This window comes from Pleurodeles waltl, chromosome 2_1 (assembly GCF_031143425.1).
Source record: "Pleurodeles waltl isolate 20211129_DDA chromosome 2_1, aPleWal1.hap1.20221129, whole genome shotgun sequence".
In the NCBI taxonomy this organism is placed as follows: domain Eukaryota; kingdom Metazoa; phylum Chordata; class Amphibia; order Caudata; family Salamandridae; genus Pleurodeles; species Pleurodeles waltl.
This window is the reverse complement of record NC_090438.1, coordinates 84,588,699-84,614,838: the sequence shown is the minus strand read 5'-3', so window position 1 is coordinate 84,614,838 and position 26,140 is coordinate 84,588,699. Positions and strand designations below refer to the sequence as shown.

The 26,140-nt window shown below is 43.6% G+C and overlaps 1 protein-coding gene across 8 annotated transcripts in view; it reads left to right on the top strand.

Annotated features, from left to right (window-relative positions):
• Nucleotides 1-26,140, top strand: part of LOC138261381 (V-set and immunoglobulin domain-containing protein 4-like) — a 206,715-nt gene that overhangs the window by 3,525 nt on the left and 177,050 nt on the right. For 7 of the 8 annotated variants that reach the window (XM_069210314.1, XM_069210339.1, XM_069210287.1 and 4 more), the window contains exon 2: nt 25,005-25,352. In XM_069210314.1, the coding sequence (XP_069066415.1) occupies nt 25,005-25,352 (348 nt within the window). The remainder of the gene's footprint in view (nt 1-25,004; nt 25,353-26,140) is intronic. The other variant, XM_069210294.1, reaches the window with a different exon arrangement.

Here is a 26,140-nt window from a genome sequence, read left to right as displayed (position 1 = left end):
GCTAACATGTGGGGTGGGGGCGTAGGGGAAACCGGGGCTTGTGCGCCAAATTATGGTGCTACACTGTTCAGAGGCAGAAAAACTGCCTCTAAGCAGTTTAGTGCCATTTTCTGGCACACAAGCCCTATGGACATGGCTCCTGTCTTAGTAAAGACAGGAGCCATGCCCACCACCCAATGGCCATGCCCAGGGGACAGATGTCCCCTGGGCATGGCTGGTGCTGGCCCCGAGTCAGGGCCCGAGCGGGGTAGAATAAAAAAAAATATATACTTACCAGGAGTTACCTGGGATGGGTCCCCATCCTTAGGTGTCCTCCTGGTGTGGGTGGGGGTGTCCCTGGGGCTAGTGAAGGGCACCTGTGGGCACTTTCCATGTTCTCTAATCATGGAAATATGCCGACAGGTCCCCTTATGCCTGCCCATACCCAGGCGTTAAATAATGGCGCTAAGCAGGTTTAGCACCATTATTTAAGGCCCCCATACCCCTGTGCTGGATTTTAGCACAGGGGGATAAATATGGCACAAAGGCCATTTTGTCCATTTCTGGACGGGAACGCCTACCTTGCATCTCATTGAGGCAAGGTAGATGTTCACGTCCAGAAAACAACGTTAACTCCATAACTTTGGCACTAGACGTGTCTAGCGGCAAAGTATAAATATGGAGTTAGGTTTGCGCTCAATTAGCGTAAAAAAAAAATGATGCTAATTCAGCGCAAACCGAGTATAAATATGTGCCATAATTGTATTTTGTAAGTTTGCGCTGTTTTTGCGTCAAAAAATGATGCAAATGCGGTGCTAAGAAAGTATAAATATAGGCCTCAGTTTTCCGGCCTCAGAAAAATGGAAGGCTTTGTTGGCAATACGTGGTTTTGAACTAATGACAGCTGATGTCAGAAGCAAGAGTTAAATAGGTGAGCAATCAGCCTGGTGTGCAGATGTTCCCTTTATTGGATTATCCCTCACGTGTTAACACAAGTGTTGACCACTGTTCCACGTCATGCTAAGCAGAAAAAGCCATAACCACTGGGAATTTAAAGGGCACCACAGTAGTAAGGGCCTTTTAAGTGGGGACTTTATATCAACTTCTAGTCTGTAGGAGGTCTGGAGTATAGTTGGGCAGAGAAAGATGTAGTGGGGTTTTGGTGCTTTGTTGGGTGACAGATGAGTGGCAAAGGGCCCAGCTCAGTTTACTCACTGAGGGTGACTGGCCCAGTAAGAGGTGCGCTGCCTGATCCTGGGGAGTGGCGGGGGGAGGGAGGGGGTTAGGGAATGGGAGGGGAATAACTGACAGAATATTGGAAACACAAATATCATGTGAACAGAATATCGAAAAGGTAAGTGCAAATAGATAAATACAGATGTACTATTCCTAACTTCACATCCACATACCTTGAAGATACATATATATATATATATATATATATATATATATATATAATCATCAATGTACATATATGTGGAGCTATATATAGTAAAACTTTACTTCCCAATAGAAACTTGTCCTCGATATTTTTGACACGATATTCTGTCCCACAATATTTGTGTTTACGATATTCTGTCTAAATACCGATCTGGGGGTCAGAGGGAGTAGTGTGCATAATGAGTGTCTGCAGTGGAGTTTATTCAAGGTTTCCCACCTTGGTGATGGTAGTGTGTCTGATGGGGTTGCCTCGCCAGAGGGCTTCAACCCCCTGTGAGGCAGAATGATGGGCTATAAAGCTGTCAGGGCATCTGCCTTGGCAGGACTGGTACACTCCTGCCAATACACAATGCCATGTATGATAAAAGTCTACAACAGAACCACTAACACTCAAGTGATATAACCAACTCGTTCCTTATTCACCAGTCTTCAGTAGGAATTAAAGGTCGTTGCATGCAGACATGTAACCCTACCATGAAAGAGGTAGTTTGTAGAAGTACACAGCACTCAGTGCATAGTCATTCAGAGGCTAAATTAACACAATTCCACACAGGAGTGCACTCCACCTCACTAATCTGGGCTGTATGGGGTACAGTTAGGGTTTTGGGGAATGGGGAGGTGTCCTGGTTGCAAGTCATGACACCACTGCAATGACAGATAAACTGAAGAAGGATTGTATAGAGATGATGATAACAACAGTGTGCGGTGGAAGAGATAGGCAGGTTGGTAACTAGATGTTGGAATGACGAGACACTTGACAAAAGTCCTGCAACAGGGGAGGAGACCAGAAATGGTCAGGAGAAAGCAAAGCATTTGAGAGAACAGAAACCCTCCAACTAATCTGGCTAAATTGAACTGTTCAGAAGCCCTTGGTCCACCTGGATATCCCCCAGAATGCTTGGCAAGTCCCCTTCAAGTGAGAAGCTTAAGGGTTCCATTTTGGCCTTCTCTTGCAATGCAGTCTTACTAATCACTTGAAAAGAAACTCACTACATCCTGCCTAATGAGCCAGAACAAGACCCCAGGCTTGCTGTTGGCAAAGACCAGGACCAGGCCTTATGACTGCAGAGATCCCTGAGTATTGATGATGTGGAGAGGATTTGCACTGCACAGAGAACATGGTTGGGACACTGACAGATGTGACTAAGCTACAAAGATCTGATGCTGCGATGGCCTGCTGCAGTTGCCCTGAAGTGCAGAGCAGTGCCCAAGAGCAGAGATGAACTCTGAGCTACTCTGTGCATCCAGTTTCATGAATCTAGCTAGCCTGTTTATTCCTCTGTGCCCATGCCTGGTAGATCATGAAGCAAAGGACCCACCCATAATTACACAAGAGAGGGTTAGCCTGTCTAGAAATTAACTCTTAAAGGTCTAAGAGGTCAGTTGTTTCAGTATACCCCGAGATGGTGGGGGATCTGCACCCAGGTAAATTGGTGCATCCCTGGCATCTCATGGATATATTAGTAGGATCCTCACCCACAGGGACCACCAGTGGCATGCTTCATCTCCAGATCCTCGCCCACTGCACGTAGTGTGAGTGGGTGGGCTCAGTGTAGTTTGTAAGCAGAGCTCTTTGTCTAAGGGATAACAAGTGCATGTTAAAATCGTCTTAAAGATTTTGAATCTTGTTTACTAGCCAGGTCTTTTGGCAAGAGTAAAACAGTAAGTTGTTTGGTGGGTATAATCACCCCTAACATCAATGGGATGGCACATTTTAGTCTGTATTTTGTGCCACCAAGGGGCAATAGGCTTGTCAGGACTGGAAATGTATGTAGTATCCCTACAACATATATTTGGTACCTTCCAGCTCTCAGTAGTAGTTTATATAAACATCATGAAGCATGCAAACAGACAGACCAAACTGGACCTTTTCCTGTAATGGTCTACATCCTCTATTAAGTAGGACATCATGAGGTAGTGGGAGTGGGTGATCCCTGTAGTCACACTTTCATCAAGGGACTTCATGCTCACTTACACCTACTTTGGCTCCACGCACTCATCTGAAAGGATGCCCGTCCATCATGCTCCACCACTTCCCTTAGGAATAGACCCATTGCATATATTTTGTAAATCTTCGGTGGCTGTTAGCCTCAAGTAGCCTTGAAGGCACCTCCCTTTAGGACTTACTAGAGTGCCTTCTCATGCAAAGGTAAGTCCATGGGTCTTCCCATCTTGTTAATGATAAACAAATACAATTTATCACCAGGCACATGGGTCCTGCACTTTTAAACCCCCAGCACTTGTAGCCACAGCTCCTGACAGTCCATCTCCAATCCACTTGTCTGTGAGATAACTCAGAAATTCATGATTGTGAATGGCCTTCCAAGGCAACCTGGCTGGCAAAATAAATGAGCCACTCAAATGATGGGCTGCTGTTAACTCTTCTTGACCTTGGTCTCCTTGCTTGCTTTGGAGGTGGGTTGCCCAGGGAATTAGTTTTCTGTAATAACCTGGGATTGCCTGGGAAGCCAGATTGCTTTGTAGCCCCTGTCTTACCTTGAGAGACAGTTTATGTTGCGCCTCCATGGATTTGAGTATTCAGCGAGCCTACCGGATTGTGTAACAAACCTGTGAATGCAACCAGAACACAAACTAGACTTGCCATACTGACTTCAAACATTTTTTGCCAGGCACACAATTGTTGATTGTCTGAAGGATCCTATGGCATGCCTTTTTAGGATGGGTAGGGTCAGGTTTCTGTGTATCACTCAAAGAGGATTATACGTTTGGGAAGGAGCGCATCCACCAACCTACTAAACCTACTCCGGTCAGGTCACAACTCAGATTTAAGTAAATCTTTGCAGTGGCACACACAGCCGGTAGTTTCCAAAATAAATGAGGATAAGTTGAAGCAGTCCTTAATATTATTAAATAGAATAAAGCGCAATGCAATTCTTTAACCAATTTATGAAAAACATTAACATTTCTTAAACAGAGGACTCAAAAACAGCATTGGGTCAACGAACCGTGTGTGCAGGATCCAAAGCAAGCAATGATCTTTTCAGTCTCTCACCATCCCCACCAACCACAGTCCACAAATATGTTTAGAATGTACAAGCGGTACAATGGGGATGGAATAACAGAAATGACAAAGACACTGGACTCCACCCAGTGCCTCATCACTTCTGGGGTAAAGGTGGTCTGCAGGTTGTAGTAGACTTCTACAGGATAAATAGATGGGTTAAGTAACTGTCATAGGAATGCTACGTTTAACAGTAATTGAGAATAGATGCTCCTTAGTGACATATATGTATAACCAACTCTCTATGCTACTGTAGGTAAACAGGAATTCCTGTACACTAAACAAAAGGACACATACATCTCTTAAATAATAAATGTATACTCACACCTCTCCCTAGCCTGGTTCACAAAGATAAACGTACACTTTTGTGTGCGTGTACAGTTGTTTGCTGTTCACAAGGTATTGCACTTGTAATGTCTTTTTGATTGTGGAGTCTTCACACATAAAAAGATAGGACTGTCTACGCACACGTAAAGATACCACTGGTGAAGTTTTTTAATGAATAGCAAACAAACATAACCTTTGTGACGTAGACCCTTTATGTTTAGGATGACTACCTTAAGTATTGCACTCTTTTGGGGAAGTTGAGTATAGTTTCTACTTGACTTCTGTAGAACTGAAAAACAAGAACTACCATTAACATCCTGTGAATCCATTCTCTTAGCAATATATACACAAACGGGAAATGCATTTCCTTGTACACAACATTCAATAATATACTTACATCTGCCTTGTCCTCTTTAGAATGTGTCCTATTCCTTTACAGGAACTCAGTGGAACATACAATCCAAACCTAAATATTCCAGGTAGTTAATATCCAGAGTTCAAACTAACAACACAGGAGGTAGTTCCAAGTGTATATTAAATCAGTGGTTCCCAACCTTTTGACTTCTGTGGACCCCCACTTTATCATTACTAGAACCCGAGGACCCCCAATGAATCTTTACTGGAATCCGAGGACCCCCCACTGAGTCATTATTGAAAGCTGTGGACCTAATCTGTTAATATTATTTAATTTTCTAAGCAGTCGCGGACCCCCTGAGGAGGCTTCGCGGACCCCCAGGGGTCCCCGGACCACAGGTTGGGAACCACTGTATTAGATCACAGACAGCTTCAGAATGCTTCTATGTACGCCAAAATGTCCGTAGTAGGGACTTGTAGGAAGCAAAAGGTCTTAATACTTGAGATCCATTATCCATTTAGTGAGGTCCTTGCTGCAGCAACATTGTAGCATGATTGATTAACAAGGACGCTGTGCACCACAAGGAAAGTTAACCTGAAAATCCAAGATGGCCGCTGTCTCTCTAGATACATAAATCCATTGCCTTCTGTGAAATGTAGGTTACTGATGACATTCTGCTGCACAACGCGTTCTGTGCAAGCGCATCTGGAATCCAGTCAGTGCCAGTACTCTGTTATGACCCTAAGCTTTTCTTACAGTGAAATGCACTCATCCTGGATGACTTCAAGGTACTGCATCCTCGCACTCTGACTTGACTTTCCAGTAAGTGACAACTGCAGTCCTGAGAAACAAGTAAAATCATATGAAGAGAACCAGAGATATGGATTCTTAAAATGTTAGGACAAAAAGTAGCAAGAAAAAACACAGCACCATTGAATGTCAATGTTGGCAGGAGATCGTGAGTTGAAAATAATTTCTTACTGTGATTCAGAGGCGTTCATGTACTCCTAACCCGAAGCACTGGTCCTAGATGTTACCTTGGTACTTGGTTACTTCCTACAGGGGTCAAGCATTATGTCAAAGCCTGCAAAGGCAGATAACAGCGTCTTCACTTTTCCACTGAAGCATTCGATTTTGGCTTCAAAACCTCTGCAAGAGACAAAGCCACATTTTGTAAATTACAAGATTATTTTGCTTCTGGTGAAACTCAGCAGTCATGTCATGGTCCCAAGGTGTACTTTTTGATTGCTCACTTTCTTGGTTCTCAGAATGCTCTCGCAAATTAAATTTGGATGCTGTACCTGGGCTGGATTCCATGAGGCCAGATACTTCACCTCAACGTAAGCTCCAATAGTTTATTGATGCAGGGTGCCCCTACAGCCATCAAGCCCTCAGAGCTGCAGGCTTCTAGGTATCAGGTCTCTCTTGCTAGGATTCTTGCTAGGATTCTCATGGTCCAGTTCACTGAATCTTACTCAGAGCATAGAAGTCCTCTGCCTTTTGTCTCTCTGTATAAGCAACAAGAGGCCAGCCAGATCGCCCCTGGAGAGTAGTAGGAGTCCGTCAGTCTTCTTTCTTCAGGTTACAATCAGTATGTTCTTCTTTTTCCAGCTGCAGGAATGTTCTGAAGAAGTTGTGGTGATGTACCATTCCTATCCCTTGCACTAGCCAATGACTGAAGGGATAGTCCTGGCAAGGTTCCAGCTAAAACTCAACTTTCCTTTGCAGCAGTTCCTTTCCCAGATTACTACAAACAATCCTAAATCCCCCATTTAACATTGTCCTAGTCTTCTTCACCATGAAGGAGCATGGTATTCCCATTAAGATACATCCCTATTAAAATCAGGGGACATCCCCTCACTTTCTGCTGGAACCTGGTTCCCTCCTGCAGTGGGGCAGGGATGATTGTCTGAGGTAGCTCTGGGAATGAATGTTTTCAGTTCCTACAAGTCTCATTTTGATCTCCTTATCAAAGTGAGCGCTTTTGTGGTAGTCTTTTGGGCTGCCATCTGTTTTTGTCCCTTGTCAGATCACTTATTTCCTCCTAAGTGGTCTCTGTTGGCACAGGTCAGCCTTCCTGCTCCCAAAAGCAGGTCTGTTGCCCTCCAAAAGGACAGTCATTCACACCTATTCTTGGATGGGCATTCTAGTAGTGGAGTGTAGCAAAAAGTTAACATTTTAAAATTCACTTTTCGTCACTTATCCACTGCTTTAACCAGTGAACTACATTTTTGTTAAAACATGAACATTAATTTGAATGAAATTTGTAGCAGTTTCCCAGGATCAGTTATGAAAAACGATCTTCATTTACAATCAGGTCTGTTTATGGAAAAAATAGTTTGGCGTACACAGCGACAAACAGCCTGTGGCAATAGTTCACTGTGGTTCCCTACCTTTCCTTAATCTTTAGCATGTCTCACTTTAATACATTGCACCTAGCCCTGTGGGCATGTAAGGTCAATAGAGGTTAGCTATCTTATGCACAAAAGTAGATTTTCTACATTTCTCAGGCTTTTCATGCCATGTTTCACTGCAGAGGTTTTGAATTGCAGCCAGCTGGGGAACAGTTGTGTTCTATGGCTCAAATCATCTATGTCAATGGTGCCAATGCATGCCGCAGCCCACATATGACATTTAACTTCTGTGCCACTCGTGCTTTTTCTGCACCAATTTAGCTTAGCTTTACTGGAAAATTAAAAATTCCAATTGGGAGTAACCAATTCTGCATTACAAGTTCAGGGACTGGGAACATGCACTGTGACAATAAATAGCAGTGTGGCAGAGCAAAGTCTTAACGCAGTAAAAACAAGCATTTGCAATGCACTAGGGTCTCGCATTTGTCGGATTTATAGCTGTTCACAGTTGTAAGCTCCCAACCGGATTTTTCTTGCATTTAAAGAAAAAAAACAGCGCAATCACACTGCTACAGGCAAAAGTACAATTAACTGTGTAACAAGGTCGATGGCATGCGAAGCGCTCGACTTCTGCCCAGCGAGAGCGCGCTGTGAAAATAGAGAAAAAGTAGTCCACAAACCCAGTGAGCCTCGCATGTTTTCTGTACTTGGTCGCTGCGCTCGAGGAGGGCTAACCACCGGAAAAGGCATGACGTATGCGTGCCTTCCACTAATCAAAAGAAGTGGATTCTAACAGGCAAGCCAGCTTGCCAATGAAAGACACTGACGTGACGTCGACGGGGCTCCGAACCCTTTTCTAATACCTAAGGTGTCTCGCTAGCAATACGCATGTGCGACTGCATGCAACGCAGTCTCGACCCTAAAAAGGTCTATAAGAGGTGAACTATCAAGAGAGACCAAACAGAAAGAGGTGAATTGCTAAAATAATATTATCCTTGACCAGTGGTGTAACGAAACTTGAGGCCCCCCCTGCACAGTAACTTGATGGGGCCCCTACCCCCCTTGACCCACTTAGGGGGCTGACGCCTGTGCTCAGTATACTGGGCGGAGGAGGCCCCTGGAGCTGCCCACCCCGCACCGCACCACGGGGCCCTTTGTTATGCCCAGTGGTTTATTTGTAAATAAAATCATGCCGGTGCCCAAAGCTCTCCTCTGAAACACGCAGATGCTGTAATCAAACGTGCGAGCACGGAATACTGGACAGCGTAATCCTGAAGCCATCTTGGGCCTCCTCAATCCATTTACAGCCCTTCAGCTCATTCTTGCAGCTTCCTGCTTTCTCCCTTTGTGATGCTTTTTCATTTTTCTCATTCTCTGTCTTTCCCATATGTGCCTTTTGCTCGCAGTAAATGCTTGGGGAAAAAAAATAAGTGTCGGCCCCCAAAAATAAGTGCTGGTTCTCCGCACCGGAAACAACAAGCACAAATTAAGCACTGTAACATGTGCATATAAACCACTATAAAGATGGTGTGTGTCAGGACCCATATACGTCTTTCCAGTTGCAACAGATGACCTCAGAGTGTAATTTTACACTCTTGGTGAGAGTGCATGACCTGAATGCTATGTGGTAGGGGTACTAGAAGGTAAAAGACAAGAAACTTTGAAGCAGTGAAAGGTGGATATATTGTTGCTAGAAAATTGTGATTAGCAGACCTTGGGTTCTGAGTCAGTTTTCAGAATGATGAGCTGTCAGAGATTTGATCAGGGGCCAGGACATTTGCTGATTACAACACAGGACTAAGTCATTTGTGTAAGGCCCTGTGGCCGGTGAAGAGGAAGCTGGCTTGGTGATACGATAAGGTCGGGATGTGCCAAGTGAGTTGCGCAGAGTTTGGGCAGCAAAGTTCAGAACCTTGCCTCTTGGTGCATTGGAGTAATTGAGGATGCTTAACAGCAGATGAAGCCTATCGAATACTTGTGAGTTTTTGAGGGCTTTGGCTATATTGAATGGTAGACAAAGTGCTAACCTTACTGTTTTTTTGATGAAGATCTGCATCTTCATCGATGGGCTAAAGAGAACCCCAAATGTTTCTGTCCCGCAGGGGTAAATTTCAAGTAGTCCGCGGGATCATGGGTGAACTCTATGAAAGCGATGGGTTCGGTAATGAAGGGAATGTAAATGGTCTTTGTTAAGGATGATAAGCATGACTGACTGTCGTACCATGTGTTGTTGGATGGATGTGAAGCAGATGGAAATGTGTAACTGGACGTAAGCTCTAAAAGGTGGAAAAGAAGTATCGTCAGGGTATCACATGGGTATCATCAGGGTAGAGTTAATATGATGCGACAATATGAGCAGACAAAAGGCCAGATAACGTAGCATAGGAGGTGAAACACAGTGAGAAAATAACTATGTCCAAGGACAGAGCTTTTGGGGATAGATGGGAGGCCTTGGGTCCCATGGGACTGTAAAATGATCCAGAGAGGGAGGACGACAACCTGTTGTGTACTGTCCTTGGACCAGGATGAACGTAGCCTTGAATAGATGGGGTTGAGGAGGTTGTTTGATGAGAGGTAGTGTGTGAGGTGATTGAAAAATAATTGCTCTAGTATCTTGGAGAGGAAGAACAGAGGTAGAAGAAGTGCAATTTTACAAATGTTAAGTTATGTGTTTGCAACTGTGGGTGAAAGGAGTAGCTAGAAAGGGTGGATTGATGGATGTGAGGACTTAGAAGCTCGATGGCCTGAGGGTTTGAAAGGTGAGATAGCCCTCAGGACAGATTGGCACTTTTGTTATTGGAATGGATTTATTTGGGGATGTTCTCCAAGATGTGAAAATTCAGGTCGGTGTGAAATGGTTGTGATGTAGTTGTAGGAGTGTGATGGTGGAGCCAGAAGTAGTGTTATTGTGGTGTCCTCAAGGTGGTACGTTTTGAGGGAGCACAACATAGTGAAGTAGTTGCCCGACAAGGATGGGGCGATGTTGGCTGAGGGAGAAAGGAGGATCTTCATGGTGTGTGCTAGACATTAAGGCCCATATTTATACTTTTTTAGCTCTGCATTTGCGTCGCTTTTTGACGCAAAATCGGCGCAACCTTACAAAATACAATTGTATTTTGTAAGGTTGCGCCGATTTTGCATCAAAAAACTGCGCAAACGCAGCGCTAAAAAAGTATAAATATGGGCCTAAGGATGCAGCAGGGGTGAGTTAATAACAGTCTGAAAATATAAAGTTTTTGCTCTATTGAGGGCGATAGATAATGTGCTGAAGTCCTGTTTGCAATCATCAAGATAGTGATTATCAAAGTGGTGAGTCACCTCCCACAACCCTGTCTGTCCCCAAACACCACTTTCCATAAGAAGGCCCAGACTGCTTGATCTTGTTATCCCTTGGGAGTCACCACCCAATTCTAGAGCATTGGACCAATAGCACCTGGACTGCCTGAGTGACAGTGGTGATTGGCAGTACTTCTAATTATCTCAAGTGCCTCTGAAGACCTTCAGAATTCATGGGATGGGACTAACACCAGTTCCAAGTTACACGTGATGGATTGCACTTGTGTCTCAAATTTGAGAGTTGTGTCAGATGTGTATTTCAGCACTTCCAGGACCTCCTTTAGAAATATAATTTGAATTTGGAGTAGAGAAGATGTGGCAAAAGTGACCAAAGACCTGTGCATGCGCTATGGCAAACCATCCACCACCCCCTAAAGAGGTAACTATCTCAGGAGCAAACCAAGCACACACCTAAATAGCATACGTGTGTCACTCTTTTGGAGGGCAGGGCTAGCTGATGGCTTCTTTGAAGTGGGGTAGTGGAGATTGCAAAGACTACAACTCAAATAGGTAATTCAGTTCAAAAGAGTTAAAAGAATGAGGAAAACTAAGTTTATAACATAAAAAATGTACTACCCAAGTACCACGAAAACATGAAAATAATAACTTTATCGAAATCAGTGCATATAAATCAATAAATAAAACTAGCTTGTGCAGAGTGTAGTTCCCTCTGATGTAGCTCAGCGCTGTAATAAATGTAACCAGAGTTGCATTTAAATGGCAGTTGTCAATAGCCACGTTTCTAGTGCCTTGCAAAAGGCCGGATGATAAAACAGAGACCTAGTGGAGAAAGGAAGGGAGTTCAGGTCTTGATGGTACTAAAATAAAACTTTTGCTATTATCAGTGCTGAAAATTGTAGAGAAAAACGAAAGTGAACTCTGTTGGGCTCACTGGGATCATTCAAGAAGAAAATATACCTGGCAAGAGTACTGAGATAGATGCTTTGAGACCTAGATGAGCTATGCAGATTGGAAGAAACCAACAGCTTTGGGCCCTGATGCGTTTAGACCTACGGATGACTTTCAGCTCTACAAATCACAACATATTCATTAAACTCCTTAGGGAACTGGTGGTCTCTGGCCAAGCTCTCAAGTAAATTTAATCTTTCTTGCCAGAGTACTGTGCCTGTCACGCCTCCCTTTTCATCAAAACCAACACCACTGAGGTGAGTCCTACAGGCATCTACACTCTCACAGCTTTATTTAGCTTGTGCAGGAGACCTCTTGTGAAATTGCTCCATCTGCATGGGACATTCTACATGTATGCTGATGACACAATCACTTTTACAATATGCTGTCGCCAAAACGCCCCACTGAAAGAACTTCCTTGAAATCACCCAGTGGTGGATGTCTGTCAATTGTTTGATGCTTAATCCTTCCAAAACAGTGGTTCTTCATACACCCTTAAGAATGGACCATTGAAGTAAACTAATCTGGCCAGCTGCCATAGGTCCTTTCCCCATTCCCACATATGTTGTAAAAATTCCTCTCTGGGTTTGTGGGCTGATAAAGCAGTTGTTCGCTGCTTTGCTCAGCTTGTGGATCCAAAATTAATCCTTCTTTATCCTGGATTCCCATCTTCACAGTCAAGTGGTAAGTTCACTAGTTGAGTCAAAGCTGATGGAGATAAATGGAAAATCCAGGTAATGAAAGTACCTATTTTTGAGGTAATTATGGGCCTTTTCTATCTCCTGCAGGTCCTGGAGGTTGAATCGAAGCATGGCCTACATAGCGTTAGATAAAGCTGTATGAAGATCAAGGAGAAGAGATTTCAAGAGATTCAAAAATCTCCAACCTGTTCCTAGTGCTGCCAAAGTCTATTAATGCAATCTCCTTCATGGGATTGCATCACCTCAGCCCAGCTCTCCTTTTGGGTCTCGGGGTCTTTCCAAGTTATCAGAGTTTACAGAGATTTAGAGCATTCTTCAGAAATCTGCATTTGGTTCTTTGTGAACGTTGTTTTATTTAAATAGCTCTCTAACTCCTCTACACATCAAGGTACAGGAACGAGATGAAGAGTTTCTAAGGATCCCAGGCATGTCCACTGCAATCTCTGGGTCCTCTCTTCTCTTCTCTTTGGGATTTCAGGCTACCATGTCCTACTAAGCACATCAAACCTGGAACTGCTCAGCACAGAGGCAGTCATTGCAGCAGGCAGAGTGCCCCACTGGTGCAGAGTGCTGTATTGGCGATTGGCTCATGTAACCATGATGGGTACGTCCTGTCAAGCAAAGACACTTCCACTCAAGAGCACATATGCTTTGCTCTTGATTTAGTAACAAGTAAAGCCTTTAAAACCTAGAACTACTAGAAATTCAGCAGCTCGGCACCTTGTGATGAAATGCTATGGAGGTCAAAAGTGAGGTGCAGAAAAAGGAGAGGGTTTGAGGTTTCACATCAGGGCAATGCAATCCTTACAGAGCCCACTATCTTGGCCCCATATAACATCCAGAGCACTACTGCATCTAATCTAATACAAATCATTTTTCAATGTCCTTAAAACATGCATCCTCCAAACTTTGTACAATACCTTCCATAAAGCATCAGGTAGAGCAACTGGAAAACTTCCTCATGGTGACAGAAGGGTGACCTGATGGATTGCGTGGGCAGTGCCTGGTAGACAGTGTATGCAGGGTAAGAATAGTGTCTGCACATGAACATGAGAAGGAATGTTTGTGAGAATGATTCAGTCATATGTCGGCGGGTGCTTGCAGATGAGGAAGTCTCAAGAAAGGCTGGTGGTTTTCACTGGCTGCACTGTGTGGAGTACTCAGTTGGGGGGCCCTTTCTCAGAGGAGTTCTCTTGTATCCTAGTGCAAAGCCCAAGAACAGGACATGGTGGCAGACTCCAGAGCCACTAGCACAGCCTGACCCCCTGTGACTCCAAAGGAAGTTTGTTGCCAGGGTTCAACTGTGTCAGGACATCCCAGACTCTAGAGGAAGAGCAGGAAGTGGGTAGGGGTAGACATACTGAGTCACCACTGTAGGGTCACTGAGCCTCTAAATGAAGACCCACCACCAAAAAACATTACAATAGGACTAGTCTGTGTATTGTCCCCAAAGCATCAAGGGGCATATTCTGGACATTTGTGGCACAGGACGGCCAGCAGGTCACCATGCTGTGCTTTGCTGCCCTGCGCCACAGGGAAAGGGCAGGAATGTGCCATATTTATCCAATACCAGACAATCCTGTTCTTTTTCTTTGCACTGATGCCCTTTTGGCTGTCTACCACCAAAGCAACCTGTGTTGTAGGTAGGAATGTTTTTGTGCAGAAAGGGAGACCTTCCTGCCCAAAAACAATCCTGAGAGGTTTTTCCTCTTTCTATATTTGCTGCAGAAAGCAGCACACATAGAAAGAGGAAAAAATGAAAAGAAATACAGATAGGTCTCCTCGTTACACCTCACCTGGGGAGGCACTTTATTATGCATTCCGAGGTTTACCAGGTTTTGTAAATCTAGAAATGCATCGAAAACCATGGGCATTACATGGGAATACCCACGCAACGCTCATGGCAGGCCTCTCTTGCTCAGAGCAGTGATTTGTGCTGCTTTACATTACTCCAGATTTCTTGAGCCATTCTAAGCCATGCAAAGTGGCTCTGCGTGGCTTCAAAAAGCTGACTTAAGGTTTGCATCACTCTTGCACGATATTGCGTTTTACAAGAGTGACGCAAACCGGTTCATAAATATGGCCCCAAGTATGAACGCCTGGAACATTATTATCACACATGCAAAGAAGGGAACCAGAGGAATAATATAATTTCCAGCATAAGACATCCCTAAGTTAGAACACTGGAATGTTGAAAGCTGCATCAACATTGAAGTGGCTAAGGGCCAACAATGGCTGGTATAGACTTTCTGCTCCAATATTTCAGTGTTTGGCATGCTGGTTATCAATATTTGATTTAAAGCATTCTAACCACAGTAGGCTGAATATTGTAATAGCATTATAGCCTTTCAGCCTCAGACTATGATGGACGATAAAGGCCCTTCCCCACATTATATAGGGCCTTCAAGGACTGGTGCAGCCCTTGTCAGTGGGCTATTATGATATACCGGAACTCGAACCACCATTTAGAAAGCCCCTCAGAAAACCTATTTTTTTGCCATGATATCACAACTCTATGAATATACCCTTTCCAATTTGTGTGAAATCGCAACACCTCCCAGAGGATGGCATATTGAGGAGAATTGTTTTTTTTCTCCTTGTTATTTCCTCTTCCTATGTGAGCAACATTCTACAGCACACTGAGAAAGAGGAATCTGCTTTGAGGGAATTCTTCTGGTAAAGTAGGCACGCTGGTACCACTGAGCAAGGATGCCTACCTTGTTGCCAGGCTGCCTGAAGTGCAGCAGCAGTACGGGGCAGCAAAAATGGTAGATATGGCACATTCCTGCTCTCTCCCTTGTTTCCTTGCTGCACTGTGATGCGTGAAAGGTTAGTAAATGTGGCCCACAATGTATAGCCAAAAATAAAATGATTTTTATTCTAGTGTTTCATCCTCTCAGATTCAAAATAATCGAATCCTTAAATTAATAATGCAAACCAATATAGCATGTATATGCATGTATATGCATAGGAGGAGTAGACCCACTGATTGTAAACGTGATGTCAGACTCCTTTATTGTTCTCCACCAAATATATAAACTACATCTAACATGCAGGGCTTTAGCTTAAAATTTGTGGAAAAGAAATCATGAAATACCAGGACTGACATTTTGGAAACCTTTTCACTTTATGAGTCAAAATATATTTATGCCTAAAACTTTCAGGATGATTGCCTTCCATGTCAAAAATTAATTCTGCTTGGCGTTGGGCCAATGAAATCCCAATGATTTATTTATTTCAAATCTGAGAACAGACGGACCAGTGGGGTTCGTAGCATTCGTGGCAAGCGGCCACAGGGAGTGCAAAGAAGACTCTAAAAGACACTGAAGAGAAAAATCCTGGACTATTCCCAGATTAATAATACCATCACAGTTTCAAACCTGGAAGTCATAGTTGGAGCACCATGGGTTAGATCATATTTGTGGTGATGTTCTAATTTTACTTGGCTTACAAGTTCTCAAAAAGGCCTTCACTGAAATCAATATATACCTATTAATGAAATAGATGGGGCTGGGAAACACATGTTTTTAGAGGTAGGACTTTCTGGCCGGAGTGGAATGGATGTTAGGCAGCTGTTCCACACCCTTTTCCCTCAGTCAGTCATCATTAAACCCTAAAGCCTTTACCCTGTAACCTGAAGTTGTGACCTTCCTGGGACAATAATCTGGATCTACCAGAGAAGCTAAAGTTTGCGTAGGCACAGTTGGGAAACATGAATTGCTTTCACTAGGGGTAAGTATAGCAGCACTTTACACAGTTCTCATGAAATTATCCCTAAGCATGGGTATCAGGTGGACTTCTAAATAAGGTTGTGCTTCTCTTTAGGTTAACCCCTTGAATGTTTGTGTGTTAAAGTGAAAAGTTAAGCTTGATAGAAAATTCCATGACCACAGATTTTACCAAAGCAAGAAATTGTGATTGCTGGATTATTGAAGGGGTCTCTAAGACCCAGTTGATCAAGGATTTCGCCAAACCATACAGCAAATGTGCCAATGTGAGCGCTGATTAAGTTTGCTTGTTAATTTCTGATGAGGGCTAGAAAAACATTTGGTGAGATATGATGAAGTCAGAGCTGCCACATTGCAAACCACTTAGAGCCTTCCATATCCAGTTTTCAATGAAGGTCCCAAACTGATTGCTGTGTATAGGGTAAGCTTTCTTAGATAAGGAGCTTGCATCCATAAAAGGCTCTAGTTTAGTAGCATGTGCCTTCTTCTATTCTGTCACACATTCTAGGTAGTGTGCTGAGGTTTGTGTCACAAAACCAAGGTCATTAATATTGGCTAAAAAAATTACTGATGCCACCGATACTGATCAACTACCATTATAATGATGAGGTAGGCATACAGAAGGAAGTATAGATTAACTGTTCCTAACTCCACATCTACTTGAATATAAAGGTATTCATGTAGTGGATTTAATGTTCTGTAGGTTATTTCAACCACAATATTGCAACACCCATCCTAACAGGAGATGAGGTCTCACCATTGTATCAATATAGCTTTAGCTATGTCCACCCTCCATAATCATACAAGTTTAGAATGCCAAGGACCATGTTGTGCCTTTCCAGGACGGTATACCGGGAAATGTTAAATTGAATAATGCCCCATTTAGCTATTCATTTATATAACTATATACCCCACCATTTGTCCCTTCTGTGTATGATGGGTAAAGACACCCTATGTGAATATAAAGGGCAGGGTGCGCTGGGTATACCGAACAAACATCTCACACCAACTTCTTTGGGTCTAACTGAACACAATATATGCATATATGACAATTTAAAGATGAGGTTGGCAAGCAGGTTTCAAATTCAGGGACCCAATCAAGTGCTGCTGCGGTAGACACAAGAGGCTTATTTACGAGGACTCTGTTGTTGTGTCTGGTAACAAAATCAGAGTTTACTGGGGCTTAGAAGTAGGACTTTGAGTGTTCCTGTAAAATGTCAAATTAATGGGGGAAGTTGTAATTCCAGGTCTGAGCTCCTCAGTAAGTCCTCATTACCTCCTGTGGAAACAGAGAGACTCTTGTAATTCCAGTGGGTCCAGTAACTCTTGGTACAGACACCACTGGAATTACAGAGGGACTCCTGTAATTCGAAGGGGGCAGTAACTCTTGGTACAAACACCACTGGAACTACAGAGACACTCTTGTAATTCCACTGGGGCCAGTAACTCTTGGTACAAACATCACTGTAACTACAGAGAGACTAGGAGCCAGTAACTCTCAGCATCAGCATCAGGGGAATTACAAAGAGACTTTTGTCATTCGAAAGGGGCCAGTAACTCTTGGTACCAACACCACTGGAATTACAGAGGGATTCTTAGAATTCCAATGGAGCCAGTAACTCACGTTACTGGCACCACTGTAATTCCAGGACTCTTGTAATTCCGATGGGGCCAGAAATTCTTGTGACCAACACCACTGGAATTGCATATGGACTCTTAATGAGACTCATGGAGTCTGGACACTGAAAAGTCCTGGTGCAACAATAGTGTAATTAAGAAACCTTTTTAGCCCGTAACGCATCCAAGAGGCATGGACAACTTGAAAGAGTTGTGTGACTTTTGAAACAAGTCCACACCTCCTCCTTCCCAAACAGAATATGTGTTCCACAAAATAAGCCTCAGATGTAGAATCCGCAGCTACACTTCTTTTCTGTGCTACAATATGGGTCATGCTAAGAATGACCACACGCACAAGGATCCAACTTGATCTGCAATTCATTTCAAGATGAGATTTACGTACAGGGCTGATGGCGGTGGGCGCAACCCACATGGTCTGCTGCTAGCACACTCGTTGGGCCCCTCCCCTGAAAGCCCACTCAGATGGGCTGCGAGCGCCGCTGACGCTGAAGGAACATTGATCTACGTAGCTTGAAGTACTGGGTTTTTCAGAACCCAGTGGTGCCAGGGAACACACCCTAAGACTTCGAGTCCTTCCTGTTTCAGACTACAGAAACACAGAGTCTTCTTGGTGAAGTCAAAGATCTTGTTTATTGGCTGCAGCCAGTAACAGGTATCCTAGAAGTACAACACGGTGTATATTCTCAGGAGACTGCTCCCCTTGCAAAGCTAACCTTCTCTTTTAAACAAAATATTATGCTTTAGGCAAACATTCCTTATTTTACAGTTGACCATTCACATATTTTCACTACAAAGAAATAGCAGGGCTATGATGACAAGCCATATTTCAGTTTGTCCAGCCCTCAATCAATTACCCGGCAAGGCTCAGTACTTTCATCAGATATCGACGGACCCCCAATATAAACAGGCACCTCCTCCTTGTAAAGCAAGTCATAAAGAAAGAAGCAGGGACAGGTGTGTGTAAGATTAGGCATGGTTTGTGTGTGATTAAAGGTTTTATGATGTGTTGTGCCTTGATACTAATCTCATTCGGCCACTGAGAAAGAAAACTGGCCGAACAGGTTTGGCTTCAGGCAGTGGAGTCAGCTTGCCCAGGTCACAGAGGAGTCAGCAAAGATGTACGTGTCCTTCAGACTCGTTTTCGGCATTAGTCATTGGCCTATGTGAGGGCAATCACAAAATGGCTGTCGTTTAAATGGAACCTCAGAGTTTCAGGACGGAAACTCTGATATTCAGGTGATTTCGTCACCTGAATATGAATTCAATGCTTGTGCATACTATTCTAATCATTCTCGGTCTGCTGATACCAAAATCGTTGTGATACGACGATGTTTATAACACGGGTCCAGATATTTTCAGTACCACAAGCTGGCGATAATGCCATTGACAGAGATGGGGCAGCGTGGTGGCACCTAATGGGCAAATCCAGCTCCTTCCTTTGGTGGAAGAGGATGCGAACCAGGAGCACAGGGAGAAGCACAACAAGCCCTCCTGCCTCTGTGGGTGAAGTCACAAGACATGACGAGGTGCTTATTCCGGGTCTATGGAGGTGAGTGCGGCCCGACGCGAGGAGTTAGGGTGAGACTTGACTCATCCCCTGGGTAGAATGTGGCTGAGGGCAGCACATGGGCCTTTTTGTAGTAGCAGACTGCACCAAGTATGAATCTCATGAAGCATTAAAACTCTAATGCAGAAGCAGTCAGAAAAAAGTCCGCATAATTTTGATGCTGGATATTTCATAGCTTTGGAGGTCAATCATCAGCTAAACGGCTCTAAAAAGGTTGCAATTCACTTGTCTTCCACCATCTGAGGAGGATTTTATAGCTGCAATGAGCTGCAGTATATAAGCACTTTACACACTAGCAGTCTGAGTATCCATGGAATTAGCAGCCCAATACTTGGATTTAGTCAAGAATCAGCTCATCACAGCTTGTGAACACTCCATCGAAAAATGGTGAACTCTACTGCCACAGCGTTCAGTCAAACCACCCCAGCTCAGAAATCAAAGCATAAGGGGGCCCAAGTTAAGGCGGTCACTAATCGGGTGAGCCATAACGTGCAACAAAGGATGGAAGCCAGCGCTATAGAGCAGAGAAGGCTCGGACTCCAAAGAATCAAATAGGGAGTGAAAAAGGTCTGAAGTTGAGAGCAGGGGAAACTTCAGATCTTCAGCTAACTAATTCTCCATCTGGCCGAGAGGGCACAGTTACTAAAAGCACACTGGGAAATGGCAATATTGCAGTGTAGGCTGCTCCAAGCTCAACCAGTTCCAGGCATACCATCTGTTTTTTAAACAAATGAAGAGGAGTACACAGACAGATGCTCTGGTAGCACCTAAAGCAATGGAAAGCAATGGAGGATTGTTTCGTCTTCCTCAACAGGCATCCCTGGTGGTAGCTGCACCTCAGACTGTGAATTCGAGTGATGAAGCAATACAGACGGCACCAGAATGCAGAGCTACTCCAAGGAGCCCCAATGTACAGCAGGGAACAGGAGATATGGAGGGTAGTTCTGAGTCATCAGTTAAAGGTTTACTTGAAATCATTTTAATGGAGGGTAAAGAGCTAAAAGTGACACAGACCCAGGAAATTGCAGCTCTCCTTGAGCACCTACAAAAAGTCGAGGCGAGAATGTCCCAGGTTCTGGGAAGACTGAAGGAGGCAGAAGCCAGATCTCAGACCTAGAGGATAAGGTTGTATCTATGCAGCAGGAAGTAAACCAGCTGGAAAAGAATGGGCACCTATTCAAAGACAAGTTGCTAGACCTAGAGAATTACAACAGTCCATCCTTTGGATAGAAGGGTTACCGGAGGGGAGCGAGGATCAGCAGGTACCTGAATGGATGGATGCTTTGCTAATAAAAAGGCAATGCCTGAGCTAGTGGGCGTCTTGACTTTTACTAGAGCCCACAGGAAGCCAGATCATCGCCCTGCTAAGGCTGAATACCCTCAAACAATATTGGTAAACTTCACCAACTATTGAGTCAAAGATAGAATCCTGACTAAAACTATTCAAAAGAGAACTTTTTCATCTTTGAGGTGCCTCAGTTTTCTCAGATATGTCTGCAGCCATGGTGTAGAGATGAATATACTTTGTCAGGATGATTGATTCCTTTAAAGCCAGGGGGCTCAGGCATCCATTGTTCAACAGGTTAAGCTTAAGGTCTTGGCAAAAGGACAATTTCATCTCTTTTCTGATACTGGGGAGGCCTAGAAGCTTCTGAATGTATTCAACTGAGTTCCCAAGTTAAGTATTCAATTAAGCTTAGAATGTATACATGATTGGCACCTCCCCCTTCTTCGGACAGTAGATGAGTATAATAACTTATGATGATTTTCTCTCTTGCAGGAGTGACATTGGGTAAAAGTCATAAGTATGCCAAATGTGCTCAAGGTGAATGGCATGTAGTTAAGAAATAGTGAGAGTGTAATACATAAGCTTTGCCGGAATGTTTGGGTGTGAGCTCCGGGGTAGGGGGCAGGGGGTTTCAGAGTACTCCCGGGCCTCAAGTGCACTGGGGTGCCATGTCATGGCACCCAGTGTGGCTGGGGGTGAGTGAATTTAACTAATGAGCCCTGGGTTTACTGACTGACTTGAGAGGTCTCAGGTTATATTGTTTCCTATGTGCTGGGGCCATTTTTCAAGAGTGATGTGCTTCCTGGGGTATGGGTGCCCCTTAGTGGGCATGAGTGCATTGTGGTGCAGTGTCATGGCACCCTCTTTTTGGTGGGTTGGGAGGGGGTACTGCAGGCAATTCCCCCTCTGGGGGGAGAAAGGGTAGTGGGGTAAGGAGGTTTTGGTATGGGTGAGGGTTGGGTGGGAATGGGCACCTGCAGTGGGAAGAAAAGGAAAAAGTTGAGCTCTATCAAAGAAGACGGATTGAGTTTGAGCAGGGGCAGCCGCAGCAGATCATTAAAATCGAGCAATGCAAAATTTAAGGAGTATCTCCTGTAATGCAAATTGTATCATTAACAAACATAAATGTGGGGGGCCTTATACGATGGCTAATGTCACCCTCGAGAGAGACTCATTTGAAGTGTAATGCTCCTAAAATCTTTATTCCCCAGAGGTATTCCCGTGGGTATTTTGCTTCAGCTGGGGTGTCAGCAAGAGGTGTAGTGATATACTTGGGTAATGGTATTGATTGGGAAGTAAGGTATGTGATTAGGGATCCTCGTGGCAGGTGGCTGTGGCTGAAGGTATTGGTCCATGGCTCCCCTCTCAATCTGGTCCTATTAGTGATAAGATCGAACCCTTACTGTCCATCTACAATATTGCGATGGGGCATAGGGCCTGTTGGTTTTAGGGGGAGGTGATTTCAATTTCATTCAGGACCTGTCTTTAAATACATCTACTAAGGCTAAAAAACAGCTGGAGCCCAGGACTAAGAAAGAGATTTCTGTGCTAAAACAGAATTTTAGGCTTGTAGATCCTTGGAGGGTTGAGCATCCTGGTATGGCATAGTTCACATGCCTCTCTCAACACTTTCAAACCGATTCCTGTCTTGATATTTGATTGGCCTCCCAGTCGCATAGGAGAATGGGGTCGGGCACTTGATCAAATGCTTTTTTGGATCATTAGGTGGTGTCAATTTCAATAGAAGTAGCTATCCCCCACAAGAACAAGGCCTAGATGGCAGCTCAATAGGGCTCTATTAACTAATCAGAAATGGCTGCAAGACATGCATGCATTCATATCTGAGTTTTTTGCAATCAATAGAAATACAGCCTTGCTTTTTTCAGTTTGGGAAGTTTTTAAGGCCACAGCACTTGGACGTATCATCGCTTATACAGCCAATCAGAACAAAGTGCGCACCGGGCAAATAAAGGCGCTACAATTAGCGCTTGATGCTGCTATGAGGGCTGATATTTACTCATCAGGTAAGGAATCCTTAGTAAAGGGTTTGGGTAAGGCTGAACAACATCTAGAGGATTTTTTACATTAGAAGAAATTAATAGTTCTAAAACCTATCAGCACACACCTGCATGAGAGGAGCCAGCAGACTGGAACATTCCTAGCTTGGTGCACCGGGATTAAGCATGATAAATCAGCTGCTAGGAAAATTGAGGATCCCGTCACTCATAGGATGGCACCTGAGAAAGATGAAGTTGCTTCTGTCTTTTTACATCATAATAGACAGATGTGTGAAACTGCATATCAGGTGCCCTCCTCTTGCATAGTGAAGTATTTTAGTTTGCTAACACTGCCACAACTCCCCAATTCATTGCTCATGGCAGTGGTGGGGGAAATAATGAAGTCAGGCTTTTGAAGTTTTATCTAGAATGCCCAATGCGAAAGCTTGCAATAATGATGATTTCCGTCTAAATTTTATAAGCTATTTACACAGCAACCGGTGATCTTTCTAACTCAGCTATTTAATTACATAAAGAAAGGTGGGGTAGTCCCCCTCTACTTTAAGGAATCTATTATTGCCAGTTTTGTCAAAAAAGGTAAATCTCCGTCAAATGTCAAATCTTTCAAACCCATTAGTCTGCCTAATGCTGTCTATAAGCTTCTGACTAAAATATGGGCCATACATATTACCATAGTGGGCAAGTGTTGATTCTCAAGGACCAGAGGGGCTTTGTTTCCAGCCGCCTTAGGGCTGCTAACACATTTTTTTGATTCATGCAATAGATTTCTTTTCATGTAACCAAAAGCCTGCAGCAGAAATTATGGTTGACACTGAGAAGGCCTTTGACCTAGTCAACTGGGACCCTTTGTTTCTCTGTTTGCTGAAATTCGGTTTACCTTCGCAATATGTTACAATGATTAAGAACTTGTACCAGGGAGCGCAGGCCAAGGTAATAGTGAATTCTAATATGGTGGGTAAGGTGTCTAGTTAAAGGGGCACCCGCCATCCCCCGTACTATTTGCTTTCTTTATTGAGACGTTAGCACTTAAATTACATAGAGTACCTGGGATAATAGCATCGGTGGAGGGGATGCCCAGAGTAAAGTGGTTAGCAGACGACATGGTTCTGTACCTCAAGCCCGATAAAGCATATGTGCAGGGGGCTTTCGATCTACTAGAGGAATATATGGGTATTGGGGGTGAACCAAAGTAAGACGGATATTTTGCTTTTAAATGCTTGGCTCATCCACATATGTGGAAGTACTATCAAGCAGTGCGTTTTGATTTAATGAGGAGACATTTTGAATGATGAGGGGGTACTGGATGATCTTTTTAAAAGAAATATGGTGCAGGAATCTGCATTTAGTCTCCCTGTTTTCATTAAAATCACTAAATTGCCAAAGAAAACTAGTTACAAGACATGTCAGGAGTTGGGTAGTAGGATGCCTGCCATACACAAGTTTTAGAAGATTCCAGCAGGTTTTAATTATCTCCACATTCAGGAATGTAACCATTTCATTCTGTCTTTATCGAAGGATGTGGTGTCTGTTGGGTTTAAGGAGTTAGAGGATTTTGCTGCAAGAGGCAAATTAAAAACCATGGATGGGCTAATGTTGAGGTGTGGGAGTCAAGGTAATAGCTTAAGGTAGTGCTTTTTTCAGCTAACCCATTTTTAAAATAATTCCTATGATCTAAGTCTGGAACCACACCTGGTCATGCGTTCACTGGTTAAGAGGAGGCTTACGAGTATTGGACCTGGTACAGGTTTCTGCATAGCTCTTTGAGTCAGGATGTTATTCCTAGGTTTCCAGAAAGAATTTATATGAAAATTCAATGTAGACATATGGAGGATGATTGGCTTCCACCTGTGTGGTGTTTTTATAACAAAGCGTGTTGTGTTCTGAGGACAGGCCTGACATGATAATATGTCTTGGTTTAGAAGGTTGTCACTGAACTCTTGGGCTGGCAATACTTAGTAAACTATCATATACAGCTGTGAACAGAGGCACAGGATGAAATGTCTTGCCAAGGAACAGACAGTAACACTTTCGTAGAAAGGCAGTTGATTAGAATATAAAAACATCTCTGCTAAATGCAGGCCATGCTAAAATATATTAAAATGAATAAAATAAAATGAAATATGTATCTGGGTAAAAGGGTACGGGCCACAGGCCTGAAGCTAAACTAACTGTGCCCAAACAAGACACTAAGGTGAACCCACAACACTATCTTCTCTGGTCCTAAAAAGGTTTGGCCGAAAAGTTATACATTTATTGAATTGAGGTGTTTTTTTCTGTTTTTACTACAGTCACTGCTGATTCCTATCGCTGACTAAAAATCTATCATTTATGTTAAATTACAGCAGAATTTAATCTGACTGTCCAGCAAGACGTTCATGGGACCTGGAGAAGTTCAGTCATTCTTCCGTGCTCCTACTCACCCGTACATGATACACTGCATAGAGTCACATGGCGAATGCATGGGCAGATGATATTAGCAAGTGATAGCACTGGAGACCACACATTCCTGACAAAGGACAGAGGCCGGCTGAGCCTCCCATGGGAACGTCAAGGGGGCGCTGTCTCTCTCACTATCATGAACCTCCAGATTGACGACGGGGGACAATACTCCTGTGAAGTGTCTCTGATGTTGAACGGAACCGGTGACTTGGTGAAAAAAGAGGCAGTCATTAACCTGGATGTAAGGAAAGGTAAGAAAGTAACATTGTGCACGTCTTCTCCTGATGTTCTCAAACTGTCGGACTGGCCTATTGGACAACCAGGCAGTTCCCGAGGGGGTGGTCTGACAGGTCAGTGTGGGGCCATTTTGTGGCTGCCTGAGGATCTGTTTTAAGGTCTGATGGGCTGGTATTTCACTGTTGATTTCCCTGACATTAAAATAAACATTGCATGCATCAAACACAAATATATGCAGTCTTCCATACCTTTTATACAGTGGGTCTTAACAATTTCAAAACTGCCCCAGTTTGCAAATATGGGACACTTTTTAAGCTATCTAATTTGCTAATGGGAGCCACTTTTATTTCTGTCCCAGACTGACCCTACTGTTCTTATGGTGCAAGAGCTATTGCAGGCAGCATTGTTAGAAAACACATGGTCCTGGTTTAGTCCTGACTTCTGTCGTACCATAAGACCACAAGACAAAGGCTTCTAAACACCAGCATACAGTATTAAACCAGAATGTTTTGCGTTGCTGCAAAACAGTTATAGCAAATTTAGTCAGGGCCTGTGGCTTATGGATATTCATCATCCCCATAGTTTTAAAAATCACATCTATTTTCTTATTCTTATTACATATTCTTATGTACTAGAGGAGGATGCTCTACCCAAAGGAAGGTGATCTACTGACCTCCTAATGTTCCTTACACAGTGGCAGTCAACTCTGTAGTTACGGCTCAGCCACACATTCAATTTCAAAGGCATTTTTGATTTACCTATACCTTTGGCCCCCATGACAAATCTGCATGCCAAATTTCAC